The 23,821-nt window shown below is 41.1% G+C and overlaps 1 protein-coding gene across 19 annotated transcripts in view; it reads left to right on the forward strand.

The window, feature by feature from the left end:
• The first annotated feature begins 1,035 nt into the window (after nt 1–1,035).
• The window catches only part of LOC110478036 (TLE family member 1, transcriptional corepressor), a 136,731-nt gene continuing 113,945 nt past the window's right edge, over nt 1,036–23,821 (forward strand). For 9 of the 19 annotated variants that reach the window (XR_014951019.1, XR_014951023.1, XR_014951020.1 and 6 more), the window contains exons 1-5: nt 1,075–2,375; nt 2,947–3,047; nt 4,576–4,639; nt 4,734–4,778; nt 23,064–23,126. Coding sequence is in view for 10 of the 19 variants with exons in the window: in XM_021544347.4 (XP_021400022.1) it covers nt 2,352–2,375; nt 2,947–3,047; nt 4,576–4,639; nt 4,734–4,778; nt 23,064–23,126 (297 nt within the window). In the remaining 9 variants the exon portion in view is untranslated. The other 10 variants (XR_014951026.1, XR_014951027.1, XM_085565975.1 and 7 more) reach the window with 4 other exon arrangements.

The raw sequence follows: 23,821 nt of genomic DNA on the forward strand, positions 1-23,821 counted from the left end.
ATGAGGGCAGTGTGATGCGGGCAGTGCGGAGCGGGCAGTGCGGTGCGGGCAGTGTGATGAGGGCAGTGCGGAGCGGGCAGTGTGATGAGGGCAGTGTGATGAGGGCAGTGTGATGCGGGCAGTGCGGTGCGGGCAGTGTGATGAGGGCAGTGCGGAGCGGGCAGTGTGATGCGGGCAGTGTGATGAGGGCAGTGTGATGCGGGCAGTGTGATGCGGGCAGTGTGATGAGGGCAGTGCGGAGCGGGCAGTGTGATGCGGGCAGTGTGATGAGGGCAGCGCAGGCGGAGCGGGCGGTGCGGAGCGGGCAGTGCGGTGCGGGCAGTGTGATGAGGGCAGTGCGATGCGGGCAGTGCGGAGCGGGCAGTGCGATGCGGGCAGTGTGATGAGGGCAGTGTGATGCGGGCAGTGCGGTGCGGGCAGTGTGATGAGGGCAGCGCAGGCGGAGCGGGCGGTGCGGAGCGGGCAGTGCGGTGCGGGCAGTGTGATGAGGGCAGTGCGATGCGGGCAGTGCGGTGCGGGCAGTGTGATGAGGGCAGTGCGGTGCGGGCAGTGTGATGCGGGCAGTGCGGTGCGGGCAGTGTGATGAGGGCAGTGCGGTGCGGGCAGTGTGATGCGGGCAGCGCAGGCGGAGCGGGCGGTGCGGAGCTGAGGCGCTGCCCGAGCCGGACGGAGCCGCCCCGCGGCTCCGGCGGAGGCGCCGCGCGCAGGCGCCGCGCGCCCGCTGCCGCAGCCCCGCCCGCGCGCGCGGGCCCCACGTTACTTTGACGGACAGCGCGGCCTCCCCGCTCTCCTTCCCGCCGACCTTCCCCGCCCCCCGCGGCGCCGCGCGCTCCGCGCCCTCCCATTGGCCGGCTCCGAGCGCGGCCGCCGCTCCGCCGCAGAGACGCGGCCCAGCGAGAGCCGGGAGGCGGCGCGACTCCGGCTCCTGCCATTGGGCCGCGGGGCCGCGTCGCGTCACGGGCCCACGTTGGCGGCGGGGCCGGCGATTGGCCGGCCGCCCCCCCGCGCGGCGGCGTGGGCGGGGCCGCGCGGCTGGTTAGCCGGCGGAGTGTGAAACCGCGTGCTAATGTAAGCGGCGCGGGCGAGCTCGGCGTGTCCAGCTCGGCCGCAGCCGCGCTCCGGTCCCGCCGAGCGCCGCCCGCCAGGCCGCCGCCTCGGCTTCTCCTTGCCCTTGGCCGGCGCGGAGGGGCCGGGGCAAAGGAAGCCGGTGGTGTTCCCGTTCGGATTTTTCAGCTGGGAGGAACTTTATCCCGGGCCACCGCGGAGGAGAGCGAGGATGAGGATGATGCTGCTGATGTTGCCGCGATGTATCGCGATAGGGGGGTTCTGGTGAGACGCGCAGCTCCCAGATACGCGCCCGCCAGTAAGAGGCTGTAGTGGTGGCTGTTGCACGAAGGAGCTTCCCGTCTGATTTGAACCTCAAACGAACGCTTTCATTTCTATTTTTTTTTTCTTTTTTTTTTTTTTTTTAATCTTCCCCAACGGGGCTGGTTGCCTGGAGGCTAAAGCCAGCGAGCATCTTGAGGGGTTTGCTTTCCTTTTGTCCTGGGGACTTCTCTGCAACTAACGGCAGAGTCTGTGCTGCGTGTGTGGTACCCTTTCCTCTGCCCTCCAGCGTTTCGTGCATCTGCTATTGGAGCTGCTCCGATCCGCGACGTCTGTGCGAGAGCCCCCGCCCGCCTCCTTCCTCCTCCTCCTGCCTTCCTCCCTTGTTCATCGCCCTGTGTCTTGCGGGTGGTTTGGCCCCTGCGCCGACGCCTGGGAGCAACGCGTGCCTGCCTGGAGACTTTCTTCGCCCCCTCGGCTTGCGACGCTCCCGCCGCGGACACTGCGATCCCCTCCCTCCGGCTGGATTTTCCCCTTTTGACAAGGGGCAGAAGAGAAGAGTCGCCTCCGCCTGGGGTTTCCGGCCTTACAATCGCATCGACCACTGCGAGCCCGTGAAGGGGATTATTCGCTCCTGCCGAGGGGCGGCTGTTGCCTCCCCCCGAGCCCCGTCGGGTCCCGTCCCGCCGCGCCCGGGCGTTGCGGGCGCCGCCCGCCGGTCGGAGCGCCGCCGAAAGAGCGCGGAGCGCTGGTGACCGTCCCAAGCGCGGCTCGTCCGCCTTTCCCGGCCATCTTCAGCCCTCCTTGGAACAACAGCAACAAAGGACGCCGCGGCTGGGGAATGTCCCCGCGGCGGGGGCACTGAGCCGCGCCTCGCCCCGCTGCTGCCCGCGGCGGCGGAGGGAAGGCCGTCGGCGGGTGTCGCCGCTCCGGTCCCCTTGGCGCACCGGGTGTGAAGCCGGGGCAGGGCAGGGCGTCTCGCCGCGAGAGCCGCGCTGCGAGGGAGACCCGCCGTGGCCGGAGCCATGTTCCCCCAGAGCCGGCACCCCGTAAGTATGGCTTGGGCCGCCGGTCCGGGGCGAGGGCCGGGCGGTCCGCAGCGCAGCTCCAGCTCGGTTGCTCGGCTGGAACTGGGGGGAGGGAGAGGAAGGTGCCCTCACAAGTTCATTCTCTCCGGGGTCGAGCGGCTAATCCTGCCTGCCGGAACGGCCCCCAGTATTTTTTGTTGCGTGGGCAACTTACTTGCCTTGGGAAGGACGGCGGGGGCTTGCCGCCGGGCCAGGCAGCATCCGCCAACACACAGCGCCCGGAACGGGGCTGGCTGTGCCTCTGCGGCGGGGGTCGGCGGGGAGGAGTCGGCACTTCCCGCTTTCGTGTAGACGGCGGCGGCAGGAGCGGGTGGGTCGGATCCGGAGGGCGGTTAACCTCGGTCCCACCGCAGATGAGGGACGGGAAGGTGGGTAACAAGTGCGCTGCGCCCCGGGGCGGAGGCGGACCGGGCCGGACGCTTTCTCTAGCCCTCCGGCTCGGCCGCGATGGACGGCGCCCCCTCCTCTTCCTCGCGGGGTGGCCGCGCAGTGTCTGAACGTGCATCTCTCTCCCATGCCGCCACCGCGCCAGACCCCGCACCAGGCTGCGGGCCAGCCTTTTAAATTCACCATCCCGGAGTCGCTGGACCGCATCAAAGAAGAGTTCCAGTTCCTCCAGGCGCAGTACCACAGGTGAGCGGCGGCGGGCCGCCCCGGGACCAGGGACTACCGCGCGGTCCCCGCCGGCGCGGGGCTGCACCGAACGGGCGCGTCCAGGCGGTGGCGTGCGGCGTCGCGGCCGAGCCCCGCGGGGACCCCGCCGGGCCGGGAGGGGAGCGCGGGCGGCCCCGGCCCGGCGCGGGCTGCCGGGGGGACCGGGCGCGCACGGGGGACAGCCCTGCCCTGCGCGGGCCCGTGCTTGAACTGCCGAAAATGGAGCGTTCGGCAGCTCTGTGCGTTTGAAAAAACACGCTGTGTCTTGGGAACCCGTATGTGGAGGGGTCATTTCAGAGTATCACGGGAAGACCTGCGCCGGTTCTGTGGCACAGCGCGTTAAGGAGGCTACTTCTCCTGTTTGCTCATTTGTGTGTGGTGTTAATGCAAAAATTAATAAAATGCCAGCGTCCTGTGGTTGAGAGTCAGGAAGGACGGTTAAAACAAACAAGTACTCAGAGCAGTAACAAAGTTTACCAGAATCCTTGGAAGTTGCGGGATGCACGTCTCGTTGCTGCCCTTCTTTGTGGGTGTGTGCGTGCTGCTGAGGTCCTTCCAGAGATTTAGGGTACAGATTCTTTTTGACCCTGGACATGTGGTGTTAAGGAGCATTAATCTTCACTGATTTTGTACTTATGAGCACCTGGAATATTTGGACAGAAGTAAAAGCTTTACAGGTTTCCCAGTCAGAAATTGATTTGTTTTAGTTATGCTTCCTCTTCCTTTACCTATGATACTGTAGCGTTAACTTGCTTAAGCCATTCATTGCTTAGGAAATACAATTTAAACTCTAAACATCTGGCTTTGTAGCTGTGATTGAAAAATACTGCTTGCACATGAACTGTTCAATAGGATGTTCACAAGTAACAGTTTTAAAAAAATCAGTTTGATAGAAAACAAAGGGAACATTGAGGCTCTCGGTGAAAGTAGTCAGAATTATATCATGGTTTGTGATGAGACATGTAAATGCAACTTACTTTTGTTTATGAAAACAAAAGTGGAAAAGAAACTTGCCAGTAAACGATACTCAGAATTACCAGTTTTCAAGCACTGGGCAAGGTAACATTTGCTAGAATGTATTTAAGGTAAGAATTATACTCGAGTTGTAATTGTAAATGTGAGTGGTGTTACTTGGCAGTCACTTACTAAATGCTGTGTAGAAAGAAATGCCTCTATTTTTATCTTTTTTACTCCTGAAAAGTACTTACAGTAAATTCAGATCCTATTCTAACTTGCAAGTTGCAGCACTTAATAGCAGCTCTTTGTCAAAATAGGAAGAGTGGATATGTTTAGGTTCTGTAGACAGTTCAGGCCTAATACAGCACTCAAGGCATGTTCTTTAAATTTCTTCTTTGGCCTTTTTATTTCAAGTATGATTAAGTCTTTCTATATTGCAAGTCAGTTTATTATTTTTTTTATTAATTAGCAGCTTATGTCAAAATACAAATAGGAAGGGTAGATGCCAAAAAAAATGACATGTTACATTAAAGCATGATCTATTTTGTAGCCTTAAATTGGAATGTGAGAAACTGGCAAGTGAAAAGACGGAAATGCAGAGGCATTATGTGATGGTAAGTATATTTGTTTTTATCTTTATTTCAATAAATATCTTTTAATATAATGTAAGTCAGCATAAGAAAATAACGTGTACTCATTTATTTGCAGTACTATGAAATGTCGTATGGATTAAACATTGAAATGCACAAACAGGTAAGACATTTTGTTTTCGAAGCCGCAAAATCTGCAGTCTGTCTGGTGCATTTAAATGTAGCTGTGCTGTTTATGGTCAGATGACGGTATCGTGTCTGAATCAATAGCCTGATTTGTAGCCTGATTAGTAGTCTTTTGCCTACCTCCTGTCAGATAAGGTGTAGATTAGGTTAAGTGGCAGCACCTTTTTTGGTATTGGTTCTGAAAGACTTTGGCATAAATAGAAAAGATCTTGTAGCTGTGATTTTAAAAATGCAGTTCAGTTCTTTGCAAGTATGAGATATTTTGAGTTGGGTTTCTTTTTGTTTGTTTGTTTTGTTACTGGTATAGGCGCTGACATGTAGAACTGATCCTGTGTCTCTGTAACATATGTAGTCATAGTTACTCATATCCCAGCCTTATAAAGGTATGAACAGATTAGTGACTTGGAAAGATCTAGTTATGACTATGAGTTTGCAAGTTCCCATAAAATTCACACTTATGGCCACTATAATGGTGAATAAAAAGAGTATTGAACTGGAACAAGACACTAAGGACTTCATAAGAGAAGAAAAGCTAAATGATTGCACAGCCCAGAGGACCCTCAATTGAGTAGTCATTGTCTGCCAAATAAAGCATTAATGGCAGGGTGTAAGTATTCTGTAGATATGCTGACATTCACTTTTTCATCAAGATGCTAGTACAATAAGTCTTTCAGAAATCGATGGCCTCTTAAAAAAATTATCATTAGATGAAGTTGCGCAGTTGGACACATTTCAAAGTGCAACAATACAATTCTTTCTTGATGTGTATGTGCTATTTCATCTAAAACTCTTGTTTCATTAAATTAAAGAGCATGGCTGACCGGCTAGGGCACAGCGAAGAAATTGATTAGTTCAGGCTTCAGATCTTCAGTATATTCAAAGACATTCATTAAGCAAGTGAATTACGGAGTTGAATTTTGCTTTTGTAACTCTGAACTCTTTGAATTTTTTTTTTTTTGTTTGTTTTGTTTTCCCCTAAAAATACCATATTTGGTAGGATGGCATTGTAATTCCATGATAGCTTTCTATCTGCAAATCTGGGTAGGTATTCTTTAAGGATTTAGAAGGTTTTTTGCTTGTTTCAATTCAAAACACCATTAAAAGAAGTAACACAGAGTTTACCAGACTCCATCAAACTTGTGTGATGCACTCCTTGTTGCTTCTCTGCCCTTCAGATTTATTTTTTTAAAATAATGCACCAAATAACCTGATGGAACAGCAAGCTTAGTATTTGACTGGGTTCTGTACTGTAGCTTAACAAATGTTCTTGTGGCTTGTGTTTTAGAAGAATGTCAATTTTTCTGTGAGGTGATTTTTCTGATCTTTGTGCTTTCAAGATTTTTTTCTTGCATTTTTTTCTCTTCAACAACTTCTTGGCATACTGTAACCCCTGAAGACGCCAGTATCTGTATAGGAAGATCATTTGCTGCAGAATGGATGTTATTTTAAGGAGCTCTTTGAAGAGAATGTGTGATTTCAGTTAGTGTACTAGGAATTAACTTTAAGTAAAATCAATTAAACCTGCAGGATTAAAGTGGGTGAGAACTAAGGTTCCCACTTTGACCTTAACATATGTATAAAGGTTTAATGTTCTGTATGTATGGCAATTAGAATTATGTACCCAGTAGGCGGTGATACTTCGGAAGCTTTTAAGATTTATGACAGAGCATTATATCTGTGTTAGTTGTAGCTGGGGAGAGTAGTGCACACTTGCTCTGTGCATGCTGTTAAGAAAATAATAGGCTTTTGAAGGTATAAATACATTTCTCTGGATGTGAGTGTCAGATACTATGCTTTTACATGTTAAGTAATTCTAATTTCTGCTTCATGCTAAAGGCTATTGATTTAGATGCCTCCAGTGAGGATGCCAAATGGTGTTGCAGTTTAGTATGTAGGTGGCCTTAGATTACAGGAAGAAAAAAAAAAGAAAGAAATCCTAACAATGACATTCTTCTGAATTTCCACTGCTAACGATAAGTTCTGAGGAGTCTTTTGACAGATAGTAATCATAATTCTTATTAACTGGTGACGTCTACCCCCAAGGGTGTAGCCAGGCTCAAATTGATGCTTTTTGCTGGCTGATCACCAGCATGGCCTAAGTGCTCATTATGTTGTAGAAAGGGCCTTTGGAGCTCTCATTACGTTTGACAGGAATTCTCTCTAGGGGGAAACTGGGCATTAGCTAGACTCCTGACAGGCTGAAATGATTCCTGCTTTATGGCTTATAACCAAATGCTAGCAAGGCATCATCAGGGGACAAGAAAAATTGTCATTTCTGACAACATCTTTGTTACTGGAAAATGCAGTGATGGGGATACTTTCCAGTGAACAAGCTTTAACATTTTTAAGGTTTCCCTCCTGTTTGGATTCTGTACTTGCTCTGTGTGAAGCTCTTCAGAGTGCTTGGGCTGGTGTTTGAAAAAAAATTACACTGCATCAGAGTTTATTTATGGAGTGTGGTGTGTACATCACTGTTAAGGCACAGTCACTTAGATAGAATTAAGTACTTGCAGTTAGCCTGCATGTAAATGAGTTTGAGTTCTTGCACCGATGGATTTGTGTCAGCACTTCTGTCTTTGTTTAATTTAGTAATCAGTTACAATTTAACTAAAATAAAGTTAGTCAAGACTTCAGTGTTGTTATAAACAGACTTAAGTGAGATGAACTTTGCATACACAAACAGCAGACCTTTTCACTTGAATATGTTGCATTTAAGTCCAGAAATGGCCACAGAAAGACTTCCCTCTCAAATTTAGCTTTGGCCCTTTGCAATGTTTAACTGAGTGATGTGTGCTTAAATCAACGTGCTGCTTTGTATCAACCTGCTGGCTGAATAGTGACCAGGAAATAATCTTTTTGACACATTTGTGTCTGGTTTAGACTTGTTTTTGTTTGTTTCCTTCTTTTTCTGCATCGGCTTTTAATTTAAGAATTCCAGAGTTTTTTTATTAAGAGCATGTTTTATGTAGACACACCATATTCGTAGAAATTATTGTAAGGTGAATAGTTAGTGACCAAGTTTTTCATCCCTAAAACAGAAGTAACCACCTGAGGATTGTTTAGATAGGATGTGTGTTGATTTAGATGTTGTTTTCATATGTGTCAAGAACATTTTGTGGTCTTCAATTTCTTTTCTGTGTTATACGGTCCAAGTGAGATTTTCCCCAGTGTGACATCTGTGGCTGGCAAAGCAGATGAATCAACTGCTAGTGCCAAGATGAAGAGTTGGTTGGGTATTAAAAATCCTGCTGTACTTAAGAGTTGCTGCCCTTGGCTCCTAGGGCGCTGCGTCTTTATTTTTGCCAGCTCTGCTTGTCATCTTCTGTCATAAGTCAGAAGATAAGGTTTCTTTCCTGTGCATTTAATGTCTGGATTGGTTAGGTGCAAGATTATCTTTTGTTCATTGGCAGGCAGCCACAGGAAAAAAAGTTCGGCAGTGCTAGACTTATAAACTACTGCAGCGTCTAGGTTTCTGCTATCCCAGCAGTTATAGCAAGGTTTCCTTCTCTTTGGGTGGGTCTTTTTGATCTCTGCGACCTGCCTGGAGGCAGACCTGTCATTCAGTAGCATACCTGTTGTAGAAAAGTATATAAACTCCAAAGCTGCATTGATTGTGTTAACCAGTTGTACAGGATTTACATGTCTGTTTTATCCTGGACTGTTCTGTGGAATAATTTCTAATGCTTCATGGCAAAGGACAAAGTCTTCTTATGATATCTCATTAGAACATCAGTCTTCAGGAGAGGGTTAAACAGGAGGGAATTAAGAAGCTTAGTTAGCTCTCTGCAGCTCTTGAGTAGGATGGCTTTGCTGTTGAAAGGGATTTGAAGATAAATTAATTTTCTTCTTTTTCTCTACATTTTAATTATTGGAATGAAAAACTCCTTAAGGTTTTGGTGGTGTGCAGTGAATGTTTCAAAAGCATTTTACAGTTGGCACAGCCACAAAAGACATGCAAAAACTGTTTTTATTTAAAAGAGAAAATGGTGGGATTGATTGTGACAGTATTTTCCTCTGAAAAAATTGTACTTATTCTACAAACATTTGGTTTCTAAATGAGTGCAGTTGTGTCAGCAGCCTAGCTATTTCAACCACAAATACAGTTGCCAGTTTTAAAGAGGAGAAAAGACTAGAGTAATTACCTCAGCTTTCGTGACTTTTGAACCATGTTTCAAGTTGAGGCCAACATTATTGTGAAGGAGTTATCTGACAGATTCAGGGCACTGTCAGATATAGAACTTAATTCAAAAGCGTGTCAGAGTGTAAACAGTGTACATATGTTAAATAGGGCCTGATCATCTCTTGTTTTAGACTTAAGTCTACCAGATTTCAGGTTCCTCACAGAGCCAGAGTGAGGAACACTGTTCCTACCAGCTACATTGTTATATTTCTGTGGCATTGCTGCAGCTTGCATTGCAACATCTGTTGATATACTTTTTGTATCTGTTCAGTTGGAGGGAATTTAAAACAGTCCTGGTAACTTTAGGAGTGGAGATGCTTTCTGAATGTGCAATATCCTTTTGTCACAACAGATTCTGTGGGGAAAGCTTATGGTTTTACTCCTTCTGCTGGTTGTTATACAAAATCAAGCTGAGCATCTGAATTGCCTTTTGTCCCTCTGTACTTAAGTGTTTGCAGCAAAGTGCTGAAATTGCAGTGTCTCCTATGCAAAATGGAAAATTAAGATCCTTTAGACTTGATAGATCACCACTGGCATACAGTAAAAGCCTTTAAAACCAATTTTGGATCAACTGGCACTTATCAGAAGACTGCACAGTATGTGCTTTAAAAATGATAACAGCTTTGAATGGAACCACTGAAATTACTTTTCAACTTGGGGTAAGGTTTAGGGACATCTAATGGCAATTCTGTCAAACACTACTATTGTCACTTTCTGCATTACACTTCTTAGTTGGATTCTTAAGTGTAGATATTTGAACAATAGTTGCGTACATAGTTCCTCTCACAAAGGGGAAAAACAAAGGCAGGGGAATTCATAGTTTTGTCCGCATTTAATTGGCAAAAAAGCTAGTTTAATGTATTAGTCCTTATGATTACTTGGAGGCCACAGCTTTTTAAAGTTCTTGCAAGTTGATCCCATAGTGAACCTGAATTTGCAACCTGTGTTCTTGTAAGTAGCAAATTTCTACTTATAACAGTTTTCTGGAGGTAATATTGCGTGACATGTCAGGGCAACACTTTATAGTGTTTGACCTGCCCTTATTGTGAAGAATTTTATCCTTTACCAACTGGGAGTTTGCCTTTCTGCACTGGTAACCATTGTGTGACTTTTGTTCTTCTGTTGTGCACCTCTGAGAAGGAGCTGACATAGTCCTTTCCATAATCACTTATTTTTCAGCAATGACATCTTGTCTCCCCATTAATCCTCTTCTTGAAGCTGATATTATCTATTTTCTCCCTGGTATGATGTGTGCTCTGATTGCATGATCATCTTACTGGTGACACTTAGACCTGCTCCAGTTTAGCAGCATCTTTCTTCTTGCCAAACAAGGGGAACAGAAAGGGGAATTATTTTTATCAGCCAGTTAGTTACAGTCATTCTCCTCTGTCTTCAGGTGAGGTGTAGCCTTCATCAGCACGTGCTTGTGGGGCTGGTGCATATTCAACTTGGGCACCAGAGCCCTCCTCTGTAAAACTGCTTTCTAGTGTGTTTCCACTATTGCTGTGCTGTTATGAGGGGAAAGTTGGTCCTGATTTAGGATGACTCCCCACCTTTGTTTGCTTTGAACCTGGTTTCCATTGTCTTTATTAGATGGTCAATGCTTCTCAGGACAGAAGCTGTTGATGGCTAGCTGTGTTTTCAGTGGAGTCAAAATGTTAAACCTCTTTCAGCCCATCTGTGTTGACTCCTTTTCAGGTTGGGCAGTCCCAGGTTAAACAGTTGTGAAGCTTTCTTTGATCACTTTCTTTGCTTTTCATTCAACCTTTTTAAATTAGACTTTTAAAAGAGGGAACTAGAACTATATGCAGCTCTCAGGATGCTGGTGAATGAGAGATTTGTATTACCACCTTTTCCTGTTTTCTGGATGGTTTTTGTCTGGGTATTTTTTTTTTTTAATTTTTATTTATTCTTCAGTAAAATTACCAAGTTTTTCCTTTTGACTGCCATGAAATACTGAACTGCTGGAGACTCCTTTCACATTTGAATTCTTGCTCATGAATGGTAATTGTAAGCTCAAGAGCCATCATTTTACATGGCTAGGGATGTCTACTCCTATTGTGTATAAATCTTGGTTATGTACAATTGTTTCATTGCCCATTTACTCTTGTAAGGTCTCTTTAGCCTTTGCTTTTATTTTCTTCTGGATAAAATAATGTATTTCCATTTCCTTGCAGCCTTAGTATTTACTTTTCTTTCTAACTCTTTTATAGAGCAAGTTTTCTTACTGCTTGATGTCTTTTTCGGGCTGTGTTGCTGATCATATTAGTAAAACAGATTGCAGGAAAGGCTCCTGTAAAACTCCACCGGTGAACTTTTTCTGGCATCATGCTGGAGGTGATTGAAAAGTGGATTAGAGCTTGCTGAAATTGAGTTTAATCTTAACTGAACTCTAGTTAAATCTGGTTAGATTTAAAAATCAGTTATTTCCTGAGGTTGTTTCTTTTAAGAAAGAAGTCCTAGTGCTGCACAAACAAACAAAAACCTCCAGCAAAACAAACATTTAAAATACTTCAACCCTGTGAAATAATGCTGCAAGCCTTTTTTGGATTCTAATATCCCTTGGAAGTATTTTGATTATATTTTCAAGTTAAGAGATTTTAATATTGTTTCCATAGGTTTATATGAATCTTGACAGTATCAAGGTGGGTGGGCTGTTTGGATTTCTTTTGTTTTGAGTGTTGAGTCTTATTTCAGTTTTTAGCAAGCCTACTTATAAAAAACACTTTCTAATATGGGGAAATCAGTTCAGGAAATCAATGTGTTTGGTGAGTGTCCCTGAACTTTTTTATAATTATAATAGTCTGTCTAATGAGAAATTGCAGTGTGTATTAGAATAGTCTAGTTACTAAGTGGGGATTGGCTAAGTTGCTCCCACCTTTTCTTTGTTTTTCAGAGCATTTGTTCTTTGTGAACAAATTAGCACTGATGATTAAATTACAGATTAAAGTTCTCTGAGGGGTGTTAGGTAAGCTTTGTGTCAGGGCTGCCTGTCTGAAATTATTTTGTACTTAATACATGATCTGAACAGCTAACTAGCCTTTTTGGCTATGGATAACAAAACAAGAAATCAGTGGTTAAATTGTGTTTTCGTTTAAGACTTCTTAGTTTGTGTGGGTTTTTGAATTTTTGTCACCCTCCCTCAGCAACATCCATGTTCTCTTTTTTCTGTTTGGTCTTTTTTTTTTTTTTTTTCCTTTGTCTTTAAGCTTTTTGATGTTTAGACAGTTGCTCAAAGCAACTTACTTGTAAGGTGACCAGTCACTGTATTGACAAGAACAGACACAATAGAAAACTGCATTAGGAGGCAAGCCGTTGGGATTTGCAGTAAATATATTACAGAACACAAGTGCATTGCCAATACTGCTTGTTTAGCAGTTTGCAAGGGCAATGGTAGTATGGATTTTTGAATTAGAAGGGAAGGACTGATCTTTCTGTGTGCTGGAACATCTAGTTGATGGCTGAGGATAAAATTGATTTAGAGAACAAAATCCTGCCATCTCTATTTGTGCCATTTTAAAGGCTTCTATGGATTAGCAAGCAAAAACAAAAGATAACTTTCGTTTTGGAGAATGGGATCAAGAATGGGTACGCTTGCTGAGCTGCATCTTGATAAGACATTAAGTCTATGAGAACCTGCTTTTGTTAGCTTCAAGACATGATGTTCTCAACTTCAAGTATAGAAATTTGAATTAAACTGGGGAGAAGGGATGAAAACCCTACACTTTTTTGGGAAAAATGACTTACAGAAAGATTATTCTTTTGTACTTCTGCTTCAACAGTTCCTATTTACAACAGAGATTTTTGTTTCACTAAAAAAAAAGGTTAAACATTCATCTTTCTTAAAGGTTTAAGGGTGTAAGGTCATTCTGAATTTCTATTGGTGTAAAATATTATTGTAAAATTTCTATTGCTGTAAAAAGGCTGGTTATAAGATTTCCAGCCATTACTTTTCAGGCAGGAAACTAGGCTAGCTGTCTGTGGCCTCAAATGGTGATTATAAATTGTCAGTTAAACAAAGGCAAAATTTTCCACAAGACCTATAGAAAGCTTTTAGGTTGTTTATCCAAACTGAAACATAAACTTTGGAATCGCATCACTAGCAGAGACTTAGTGCCTCCCTTTGTCCTCCTAGCAGGATCAGCTATACCAGTGCCATTGCTGATAGGATGCTTGTTCTATCTGTTAGCAAAGACTTCAACAGTAGTGGCAACCCTCAAGCTCTTCAGGTAGCAGATTGCTTTTATGTCCTTGCTGTTGAAGTGCTTCTTCAGTTACAATTTCAGTCTTTTCTGTTGTAGCTTCAGCTCTTTAGTATGCATTTTCTTCACCCTGGATAAGGAGAGCAAATCATTCCCCTGCCTTCCAGAACCATGCTGCATACCTCTGAAGTTGAGTGTTCATTCTCTGAATGGTGTTGCCCAGCTGAAGTACAGTACTCCAGGGGAGGAAATGCCGTGCTGAGTAGCATAGAAGGTTTACTTACAATACGGCTTACTGCGGTGGCAGTCTTTTCTGCAACAGCCTGCTATTGACTTATGTTCAACTTCTGATCCTCTGTGACTGAGAGATTCATTCCGAAGGCCCATTATTTCCTTTTCTTTTATATTCCTGTCTGGGCATGCTATGGGCCTTTATCCCTGTCCTTTTTACTTTTCAGTGCATTTTTCCATTCACTGTAAAGTGAGTTCTGAAGCTATTCTCTAGCATATTCTGTCTTTCTCAGCTTGAAACCCTTTGCAAATTGAGGATTAGGGTAAATGAAGAGATCTTTATGCTTGTTAGTGGGAAATACTAAAAAACACTGGACCTATCATGAATATAGAACTTCTTAGTTTCGAAAAAAAGCTCCAAATGATTTTATCTGTACATGGTTTAATAATCAAGCAGTTTTGTCCTTGTTCCCATGAAGTTTTCACTGTGCGACTACTGTTGTTTCTAATAATGTTATTTCTAATGACTGTCAGATTCTCAGCAAAGTTCTTAGTTAACAACATCTGTCTCTATCTCTCTTATCTGTAATTACTTTACCTTTTTGGACTTTGCATAATTCCGATGTTTTCTGCTGAAAAATATTTCTGAGCTATGGTCTCTTTTATGGTACTCTTGTCTATTAGAATGCAATTTAGATTGTATTTTTACTATTATTTCTATTCAGTAAGCAAAAGAATATATATAAAAAAATAATAAAATGGGTAAGGAATTTACTGTCATGTTCCCAAAGTTTTGCTGAAAGATTTTTGAACCTTTTTCCCTACACAGTGAAAATACACATTATGTTCACCTTCCTTGCAAATCCTATGTGGTGGGTAGTTCCACTAGTTATTATCAAAGGAGTTGTCAATCCTCTTAACTTGTTATCCATTAGTGAGTCATCTGATGGCACCCTAAGTATTTATATGAATAAGTGTTTAAAATGCTTTTCTGACTTGATAGATTTTTTGAAACTGAACTGTGACTATACTAAGTATTTTAAAATTGTGAAAATACTTTTAGAGTAGTACATGTGACTTAGTTGGTATGCCTACTTTGGTAGTTACTTCTAAAGTCTGATTGTTGCATAATGACTCAATTTCCCCTCCCTACCTCCCCAAAATTCAGACCCTTGTCTTAATATTTCTCTTTTGTTGAATGGCATATTTATTGTTCTAGTAAATAAATTCTAGTCTTATTGCTGTTACAGTCTTACTTGAATGTTGATAAGGACAGAATCCTGACTAGGAGTTTTGTTATTAACTTGCATACTGTAAATGTATATGCTTGGTTTGAGGAACTTTATGCTCTGATTTTTTTAGAAACTTATTCCAGGTCCTTCTAAAGCTGTGTAAGAGCTTTGACTTTGTACTGCCATTCCATTCAAGTAGCTCAGTGTGACAAGGACTGAAAAGATATTTGCAGAAATTCCAATGTGGCTTATGGAAGTGAGAGCAAAATAGGAAACAGTGCTAAAATAACAAACTAAACGAAGAGTCACTGGTACTCATTCCTGGTAGGAGTGTAGCAGTTAGGGTTATACTTTTTATGCTTTTTTATCTTTCTGTGCTCTTTGTCTCCTCTGTGTTACTGTGTATGCAGGGTTGGTCAGTTGTCCAGAGTAAATAAAGTTCTTAGTGACCTTAAAGATATAACTGCAAAGTGTGCTGTATAATTTTGGAGACCATGCTGCTTTTAGAGCACTATAACAACTTCTTAGAGTGTAGTCAGATGAGAAGAGGTGAACTCAGTTGATAGCTTATGTTTCTCCTAAAAACCTCTTGGTTCTTCTGATATTTTGGGCTATTCTCCTACTGGATGGATGTCTGCTGTGAGTTTATTTAACTGCCTGATGTAGTGGTCTACCAAGCTGGTCCTTTCCCGGTTTGTATTATAGTAATGTTTTCTGCCTAATTAGTTGTTGAGATGTTTGGCAGGTCTCTAGATGTCTGCAATATGGTTCAAAGAAATTGTGTCCCTAGAGGCAAAGGTGGCAAAGACCTCTTCTGGATTGGAGTCAGCCTTTGATTCTCTCAGCATCTCTTGGAATATACATAAAAGTGGGAACTCTGTGTCCTGGAAAACAGCTTGAAAGTAAAACAAAGCTGTGTGCTCACTTAAGATATTTAAATACTTCTGTGTGTGTTTAAGGTTGGCTTAGGCTTGGAAACTAAACAATGGAACTAAAATTTAGATAAACACACCTTTTGTAGTTGTGAGTGCTTAAGCAAGATGGGCTGAAGTTAGATTAAAGGAGAAATGTAGTAACTGCCCTCTTTAGCCAAGTTTAAGAAGAGTCTTGACATAGTGAAGATATGTGAAAGGAGCACTTTGACATCCTGACAACAGATTCTTTGTTGCCAGTTGGCTTTGTTTCAGCAGGATTTACAGCTGTAAATGGGATGGGCAGTTGTGTACAGTGGTTCATTGAGAGTTACACACAGTCTCTCTCTATTTTTATAAAGCATTGAAATTAGACATCTGAAATATATTGAATGGGATCCAAATCTGTAGTAGATATTTGGCAAGTGTAGCTGTTGCCTTATGCATCATTATTATAAACTTAAGTTATTATATAACTTATGCTTAAATTAATGTGACCTTTCTGTAATTTAAATTAACATCTAAAGGGATTCAGATGAAAGTAGTTTAGGTACTGAATTAAAACTCTAATTTAGCTTTGGAAACTATGTGGCATTCTGTGGCTTTATAATTTTGAATTTTTATTCTGTTAATATTTCTGCTACTTCTTCCTTTCCCTACTCCCACTTGCAGTACAGTGGTCTTTTGGTTTTTGCATTGCTAAAGATTTTTCAACTCAGTCTTGTGAGATTTTAATATCATTTTGTGGGTGACTGATTTCACAATTAAAATGAGTAATACAAATGTGGGACAGAAGGAAAACTGCATTTATTAATTACATGTCATGCTAAACTGAAGTTTATGCCCAAAATACAGAGATTATTTCTGTTGCTGAAATGAATGCTACCCATTGCTCCTTGTCAGATTGAATATCAAGTATCTTTTGAGGATAAACCATCTCATTCCTTCCTGTTGGTGAGAGTATTAGTGATGACAGTGTTTATAATTTAAAATACAGTTGGAAGGCCAACTTCCGCAGTTTGTCACAGGTTGGTTAATACGGCAGTAAAAGGGGAGATGGATGTGGCTACTTGTGCAAGTCTATTACTCAGGAGGCCTGTAAATTTGATTGGCTGCTGCAGTTCTTCCAGAATCATTGGATTTGAGAGCAATAGAAAGATAAGATATCCAATTACCCAAATGATTTGCAGGGTTAGCCAACGTTGTCATGGAAACGCAAGTTGGAACAAATTAAATTTTAAGCAATAAAATAATCTTAAAGCACGTCTGGGAACAAGAAAATTTGGCAGTAGCACTTACCTGAATTGAATCTTAGCTTGACATGCTGTTGTTTGACATTGATATACTATGGGGGCCTAAACTTTTAAATGACATGTTGCCTTTATTTTTATTTTTTTTTCTTTTGCAGCCATTGCCAAAATGGAATGTAGTGTATTAATTTTAAATAAAAGGGCATTCATAATATATGCATATCTCTGTGCTCAACCTGGATTCAATAACTCACGAATAGCAAAGTTCACAGAATGCTGGCATTAATCATTTGAAGCTTTTGAGTGTTTAGGTTTTGAGATTTAATTATAATTCCAACATCCCCTCATCCCCTGAATTCTTGGCAACTAATTTTTGGAGGTGTTAGAGTCTTGTTATAGTAAGTACTAATAAAGCATGCAGAACTAAGTGCAGTGAAATACAGAAAGCTAAGCACAACAAGATACAGTTGTTTTTTGTTTTTTTTTCTGTAATTGCTCTGTGAATGTGTGTGCTTTCTCTTGTTTTTGAAGATGTTGATCACAAAAAGAATAAAGGCTTTGTCATTTAAGTGGGCTGCTTGTTTCAATGGTTCTGTTGGAAAAATTAAAACACTAAATGATATTGAACTTTAGCGCAAGACTAAAATATACAGTTTCTTACTGTATTTTACAAGTCTTTGGGTATTTGAATAAGTTCTGGCTTGCAACAGGGATTAAAAAAAATGGTTAAGCATGTCCCATAAAGAGGGCTTTTATTCACATGCCGTATAGACAGATGGAGATGAAAACTGGGCTAAGGTCAAGCCATTTGCAGCGTTCTCATAGGCTTCGATTTTCTTCTCATCCCCACCACAGATAATCTCAAATGATTCAGTAATGACCAAAAGTGCAACGTTGACCTTTCCTCCCCTGTGGATTACTATGTTACATGCTGTAAATGGCAGGAAGTCCATTTTGTCCTTCCAGGAGGAGTTCAGTATTGTACTTTGCTTTCTAAGTCTTGAAAGTGTAAGCAGAGGCAGAGTGCTTAAGAATTACCTTCTAAAGCTTTTGTGAGTGTGTTTTAACAGTATATTCCTTTCCATGCGTTAAAGACTGATTCTCTGATTATTTGGCTTGAAGGCAATTAATTAGGGCATGCTTCTTTGGTATTATCAGAACATTGGTGGTTTTTGCTTTACTTTTAATCATGTTGTGCCTAAGCTGTATTTTTCTGAATTTATTAGAAATTTGATTTTCAAAATTGGATCAAAATAATAGCATAAATAAAAATGTAATAAATAAGAATACATAAATCCATGCTTCAGAACTGGTGATAGAACAGTGCTTTAGATCTGATCTAACTTTGTGATACTGGAAGTTCAGTGTAAGAAAGAATAACAAGCTTCTTAATTTCTTAACATAAAATGAACATTTTTAGCTAAGCGTTGCTTTGTAAAATAGAATCTGGACAGCTTTAATGAGTCTTAGCAATAATAATGGTGCAGATATTGCAGCACAATGATTGCTAAAACTAATGTGTTGTAAGATTAAATTTTTGTCTTAAAGCTGAAGTTAGTACTGGGATATGTATTGGTAAACAGTGGTTGGAGCAAACCCAAAATTACTCCCGTTGAAACCTCTGAAGCTGAAAGGGGATTAACTAATTCTCATCAGAGAAAGTCTGTGTTCTTCACTCAGAAGTTAAACTGCTGGTTCCCATAAACTAGGGCTTCTGACATTAGAGCTAAAATACACATGGGTGTTCGCTATACTGTGAAATAGAACTTGAATACTTTTATTATGCTTCCTTTTCATTTCATTGCAAAAATCTGTCCTTTTCAAGGAATTTAGGTGTGATACTTTACGTGGCACTTTGGAAAGTACAGGCTATCAAAATGTAAAATTACCTGGAACAGACCCCGTAAAGGAAAACAGGTCAATATTTTTTCTAACAATGCAGAAGGAAAACAGAATTCAATTCTACAAACAAGCTTAAGACCATAATAAAAAGCCTTATTTAAATGAGTGTTATATTTAGTAACTAGTCTGGCTGCTTTGTTCTTTGTCATTATGTTAAGAATTCACTTTAACAAGTGTGCAAGACAAACTTAAGTACAAACACTTGAGTTTGGCAATGGTTAGGTCAAAACATTTAAGTCCTTAACTAAATGGAACAGAGGCAAAGAAAAATTAAACAAGTGAAGACAAAAAAATCTATCAGCTCAACTTAATTTTACAAAATGTAGCTGAATTCCTTCATGTTAATTTTTAATGATACTTCAGAAAGGAGGGTAGCACTTCAGTCAGGGGTCTGATAGCTAGTCATTTGCAAATAAATCAAAAGACAATCATTACAGCAGCAAGAACCAGTGAATGATGTAGTTTTGTTATTCTTTGATGGGCCTCACACTCAAGTTCTCTATTAAAAATGAATGTATTCAAGAGGCTCTGCATTAAGAACACAAACAATTAAGGGCACTTCAGATGCTTTGCTAAGAGCTGCCGTAGAGCTCAGAGGACTTTTTCATAAGAGATGCAGGCTTCTGTAGCCTGCTTTACCAAGGAGCCACAGAACATGAGCAATTAGTCATATTTGTCTATGTTTGAGCAGCTTTCTGCAGAGTTTCCTTTGTTTATTCATCCTTAGAACCTCCTTAAATGTCTGAAGATTAGCAGTTAGGTAATAGTTATGTTATGTTTGAAGGCCTCTAGAAACAAGAGATGAGTACCTGTATTTTAAGACTTTTAAATTTGTGAGCCCCAGGTCTGGGGGCTTACTTTAATGACACCAGTTACTGATGTCTAGTCTTGATTAGCAAAACTGTCCTTGACTCTTTTAGAAAGGGGTTTTGCTTTCCAGATTGAATGTGTACACACTCACAGGCACGCGCACATGCATACTCAAGAGTATTTCACCTTAAAAAGCAAACGTGCATTGTCCATTGAACTGTTGCATTTACATTTAAAGTAACAAATGTCCCTTTTTTCTCAGTTCTGAAAACAACCTCTTGCAACTCTTGATAAATAAAATTACACAAATTGTGTATTAAAACTAAACTTTGACAAATTGCTGGACAACAAAAATATTTTTTAACATGTTTGTGCATGAATGTTTTTTACTTAATATTAGAGGGCAGCAAACAGGAGGTGCATGAAATTGCATAGTAGATAAATAATTTTAAGTCTTAAAATGTGTGTGTGAAAACTCTTTTAGACTAACTGCCTTCTAAATGGAAGCAGACCTTTTTATGATTAATGGAATAGTAATTTCAGTTTTCAGTGTAGATGTCTCTTAACTGGCACTTGTAACAATAGCAAGAAATCTCAAGATAAACTTATGATATGTATGTTTAAGTTTATCTAGCATTGCTGTTGAATTAAGGTTGCTGTTCATATGTGGTCATCGACGATACCCAGCTTTATTAAAGATAAACTAATACTAAGAAGAATGCACTTTTTTTTTCTGTTCTGATATAAAGCATTTATGATAATACTGAGACAGTAACAGAAGATTGATGTGGAAAGGGGGAAGTTGATTATATACTCATTTTTAGAAAATAAATTAATTATTTAACTGACCTTCATTGGAAGGCAATTATAACCTGATGCACATAATACTGTATTTTTATCATACTGTTTGATGGCATGTATGATATGTTATACAGTGTACCTCAAATATTTGAATTTGGGGCAGAAAAATCTAATAATACAACTTGCATGTTTTACAGGCTCTGCTAAAAACAGGATTGCATTTTGTTTCCTTGTAGCAACAATAAGGATATTAACTCAGAATAGGGAGACTTTTGTGTAGCCCATACATGCCAAAGAACTTTGCAGTAGACACTGAGTGAGTTTATTTTATTCTTTCTCTGTCCCCTCTTGTCACCTGCTATGGTTCATATTTATTCCTGCCTGAAAAACAAAGTTAATCCCATTGGTCTAGGGCAATTAAGTCATTGGATCCTAAACATCTTAGCTAAACAAACAGATTGCTATGCAACAGACTACCTTTCCACAGCTGATGTACCCTGCTTTCTGGGGAGATATGCTAGGCATGTGGAAAAATGCCCATTAGTACGTATGTTTGGGGTTTTTTCCCTTTAACAGAAAAATACCAACAGATTTGGTAATAGTTAAGTCTAACTAGTAATAGTTAAGCTGGTAACTTCAAAGTATTGACTTTGCTATTATGTATGTAGTACAAGTACTAAAAGCTAAACATGGAATTATAGATGTTTTATGGTTGTGGCCCAGACAGAATGGAAAAGACCACTGTGGTACTCTGTGAAATAATAGATGTTTCAGTTGAGAATAGAGGTATATTCACCTTGTTGCAAGGGGCAAAGATTTCCTGTAAAGCAACTGTCACTTCATTGCCATTTTAATCCTAGGAAGAAATGATCCCATAACTTCTTTGGAAGCTTCTGCAAAACTATAGTTTTGGGTGTGTCAAATACCAGGCTTTGGTCAGGTGGAGCGCTTCATGTCAAGAGAGATGAGGTGTTTTACAGGTCTAGATGCCATCATATATTTTCCTGTGTCTGTCATACATTTGGAAGGAGGTGTTAAAGCTTGTTAATTATGCTTAGATCCCAAATCACCTGTCTCCTGAGACATAAAACTAGAGGGTTGATATTTGTATCCCAATTATTATGTAACTGATGTATAAAGATCAGTGACGTTCCCCCCTTCACAGCCTCCTGAATATCAGGCTAGCCCAGAGGTCCGAGGCTGTGAGGGGAGGAATATCAGGAGATGGCAAAGACTTCTAAAAGAGGCTCTTACCCCAAAATATGTTGGTTCTGCTCTCTTTATTCTGTGATGTCCATGTGGAGAGCGGGGCAAAAGAGGACGAACAGGAGATGTCAGGGGTCTATATAGACTTTGGACAGGGAGGGCTTCCCTGGCTCTCCACCAACTCTGTTGGGGCAGGAAAGAGGAGTCCAGGGTTATCTGATCAGAGTCACAGGGTCCTGGGGAAGGGGGCACAGCGTGCCCATGAGCTCACTGTAACAAATCAACATACCACAATGTCTTCTTAAAAAATTCAGAATTGTAGGAAGGTTCAGGAAAAGGCCTGGCAGAGAGTTAACAGTTTTAGTCTGACTTAAGTGAGTTTATCTTTGCTCAGACTTAATATGTGTAATTTCATAGAGGGCCTAATGATTTACAGTATCGACTGCTTGTTTCTTCTGTCTTGAAACATTAAAAAAATCCCAACTAACCAAGAAATATCTTTATGGGTTGATTGTATGACAGAAATGGATAGGAGCTGTTCAGTGTCTTTTACATAAGCTATGTTCTTGTCTAGGTGCTGATTCTGGTTATGTGCAACTGTGCTACAGCGACTGAAATTGCTGTTTTTAAGGAAGACTGAGGAGATTGTATAGTTGGCTTGAGGGTTAATTATAATAGTGGTTCTGAATTATGGGCAGATGTATGGATCTGAAAGGCTGTAAACACGGATAACACTGAGTAATGAGAGAAAAAGATCCCTTTACTCCACCAGGAATCCAGGTCTGATGTGACAAAATTGGAGATACAGAAGTACAAGATATATAAAGCTGTTGTAAAGTGGGACTCAAACCCTTTGTCCTGCTGTAATCTCTGTTGATTTCCCTGAAGGATTGTTCTGTTCTTTACTGGTTCCTAACTTTATTCTCCTGCTGTTCATGGTTTCACAAATTTGCTGTTATAGACTATCACATTTTCTGATCTTTTTTTTTTCTTGTTTGCATTATTTTAATTCTCTTTCAATAGGGATTTTAGAAGTCTGTACTTTTTATCTCCATTCTTCATCACTTCTGTTTTAGTGTTTCTTTTGTATTCCCAATGGTACATTTCCGTCGTTTTACCTTCTAACAGGCAGATAAAATTGATCATGAAAGACGCATTTTTCTTCTACTCCTGCCACCTTCATGTTACACTGCTTGATAATTTAATAATAAATCTACCTTTTAAAAGGCTTTATCTTGGAGTTAATGGATTTAAAAAATGCTCTGCTTATTAATGAACTATATACAAGGACCAGATTTGTGCCTAAATGTGTGTACAGATTAGGTGCTTTAGACATGGCAGATGTCCTAGAGTAGCTAACAAAATCTCTTTCCGTTTCTGGGCTTGTATATTAAGTATTTATATTTGCAGTAGTATGAAAAATGGGTAATATTTTGTTACTTTCTTCACTGTCTGAAGTTAATATAATCCTGTATACTAGTTAATATGTCAAACTCCCTAAAATTCAGTTTTTAATCAAAATACTTTTACTCTGTAGACAGAAATCGCGAAGAGATTGAATACAATTTGTGCACAAGTCATCCCATTTTTGTCTCAGGAAGTAAGTAAAACTGTTCAGCTGTTAAATTGTGATTATGTTGTTTTTCTGTTTGCAAATTAGCTAGTTTTAAGATGTTAATTTTATCACAATACACAAGTGTAAGGAACATCTGTTATAGCTGAAGTGTGCAAACCCCCTGCTAATTTGATCTTACAAATCTGAGTTCAAACTAGTGACAATGGCTCAGCCTCATTCATTGCCTGAGAAGAGTGGGAGTCTGTAAAATTAGTAGCAATAAAAAAAATACGTTTGTTTCTAATAATGGTGATTGTTTATTAGATATTCAGTTGTCAAGTGTAGATCTAGTGAAATAAGCATGCTTATATTCTCTACATAATTTATATCAAAAGTGAGTGTTTGGCTCATATGCGAAACACTATTAAAGTCTGTAGACCTACATAGTCTGAATGACTGATTTTTAACATGTTGTGGGCAGCTGCTTTTACATTTTGAAGCTTGTTGTTTTCAAACTCTACATTTGTACAAAGAGTATTTAAAATTCTTGGTTTCAGTGGTCAGTTTTCCTTATTTGAAATTTCAGTTGGTTTTGCTATGGGGGCACAGAGTCTAAAAATGTTAGAATTGAAACTAATGTAAAGTGGACGTTGTCCTGTCGGTTCAATTAAAAATGATTATTCATTTGCCGCACAACTAATAATGAAGGAACCTAGGGGAAGAGATAAGCTGGCTGCCTT

This window comes from Lonchura striata, chromosome Z (genome assembly GCF_050655825.1).
Source record: "Lonchura striata isolate lonStrDom1 chromosome Z, ASM5065582v1, whole genome shotgun sequence".
NCBI classification, from domain to species: Eukaryota; Metazoa; Chordata; class Aves; order Passeriformes; family Estrildidae; genus Lonchura; species Lonchura striata.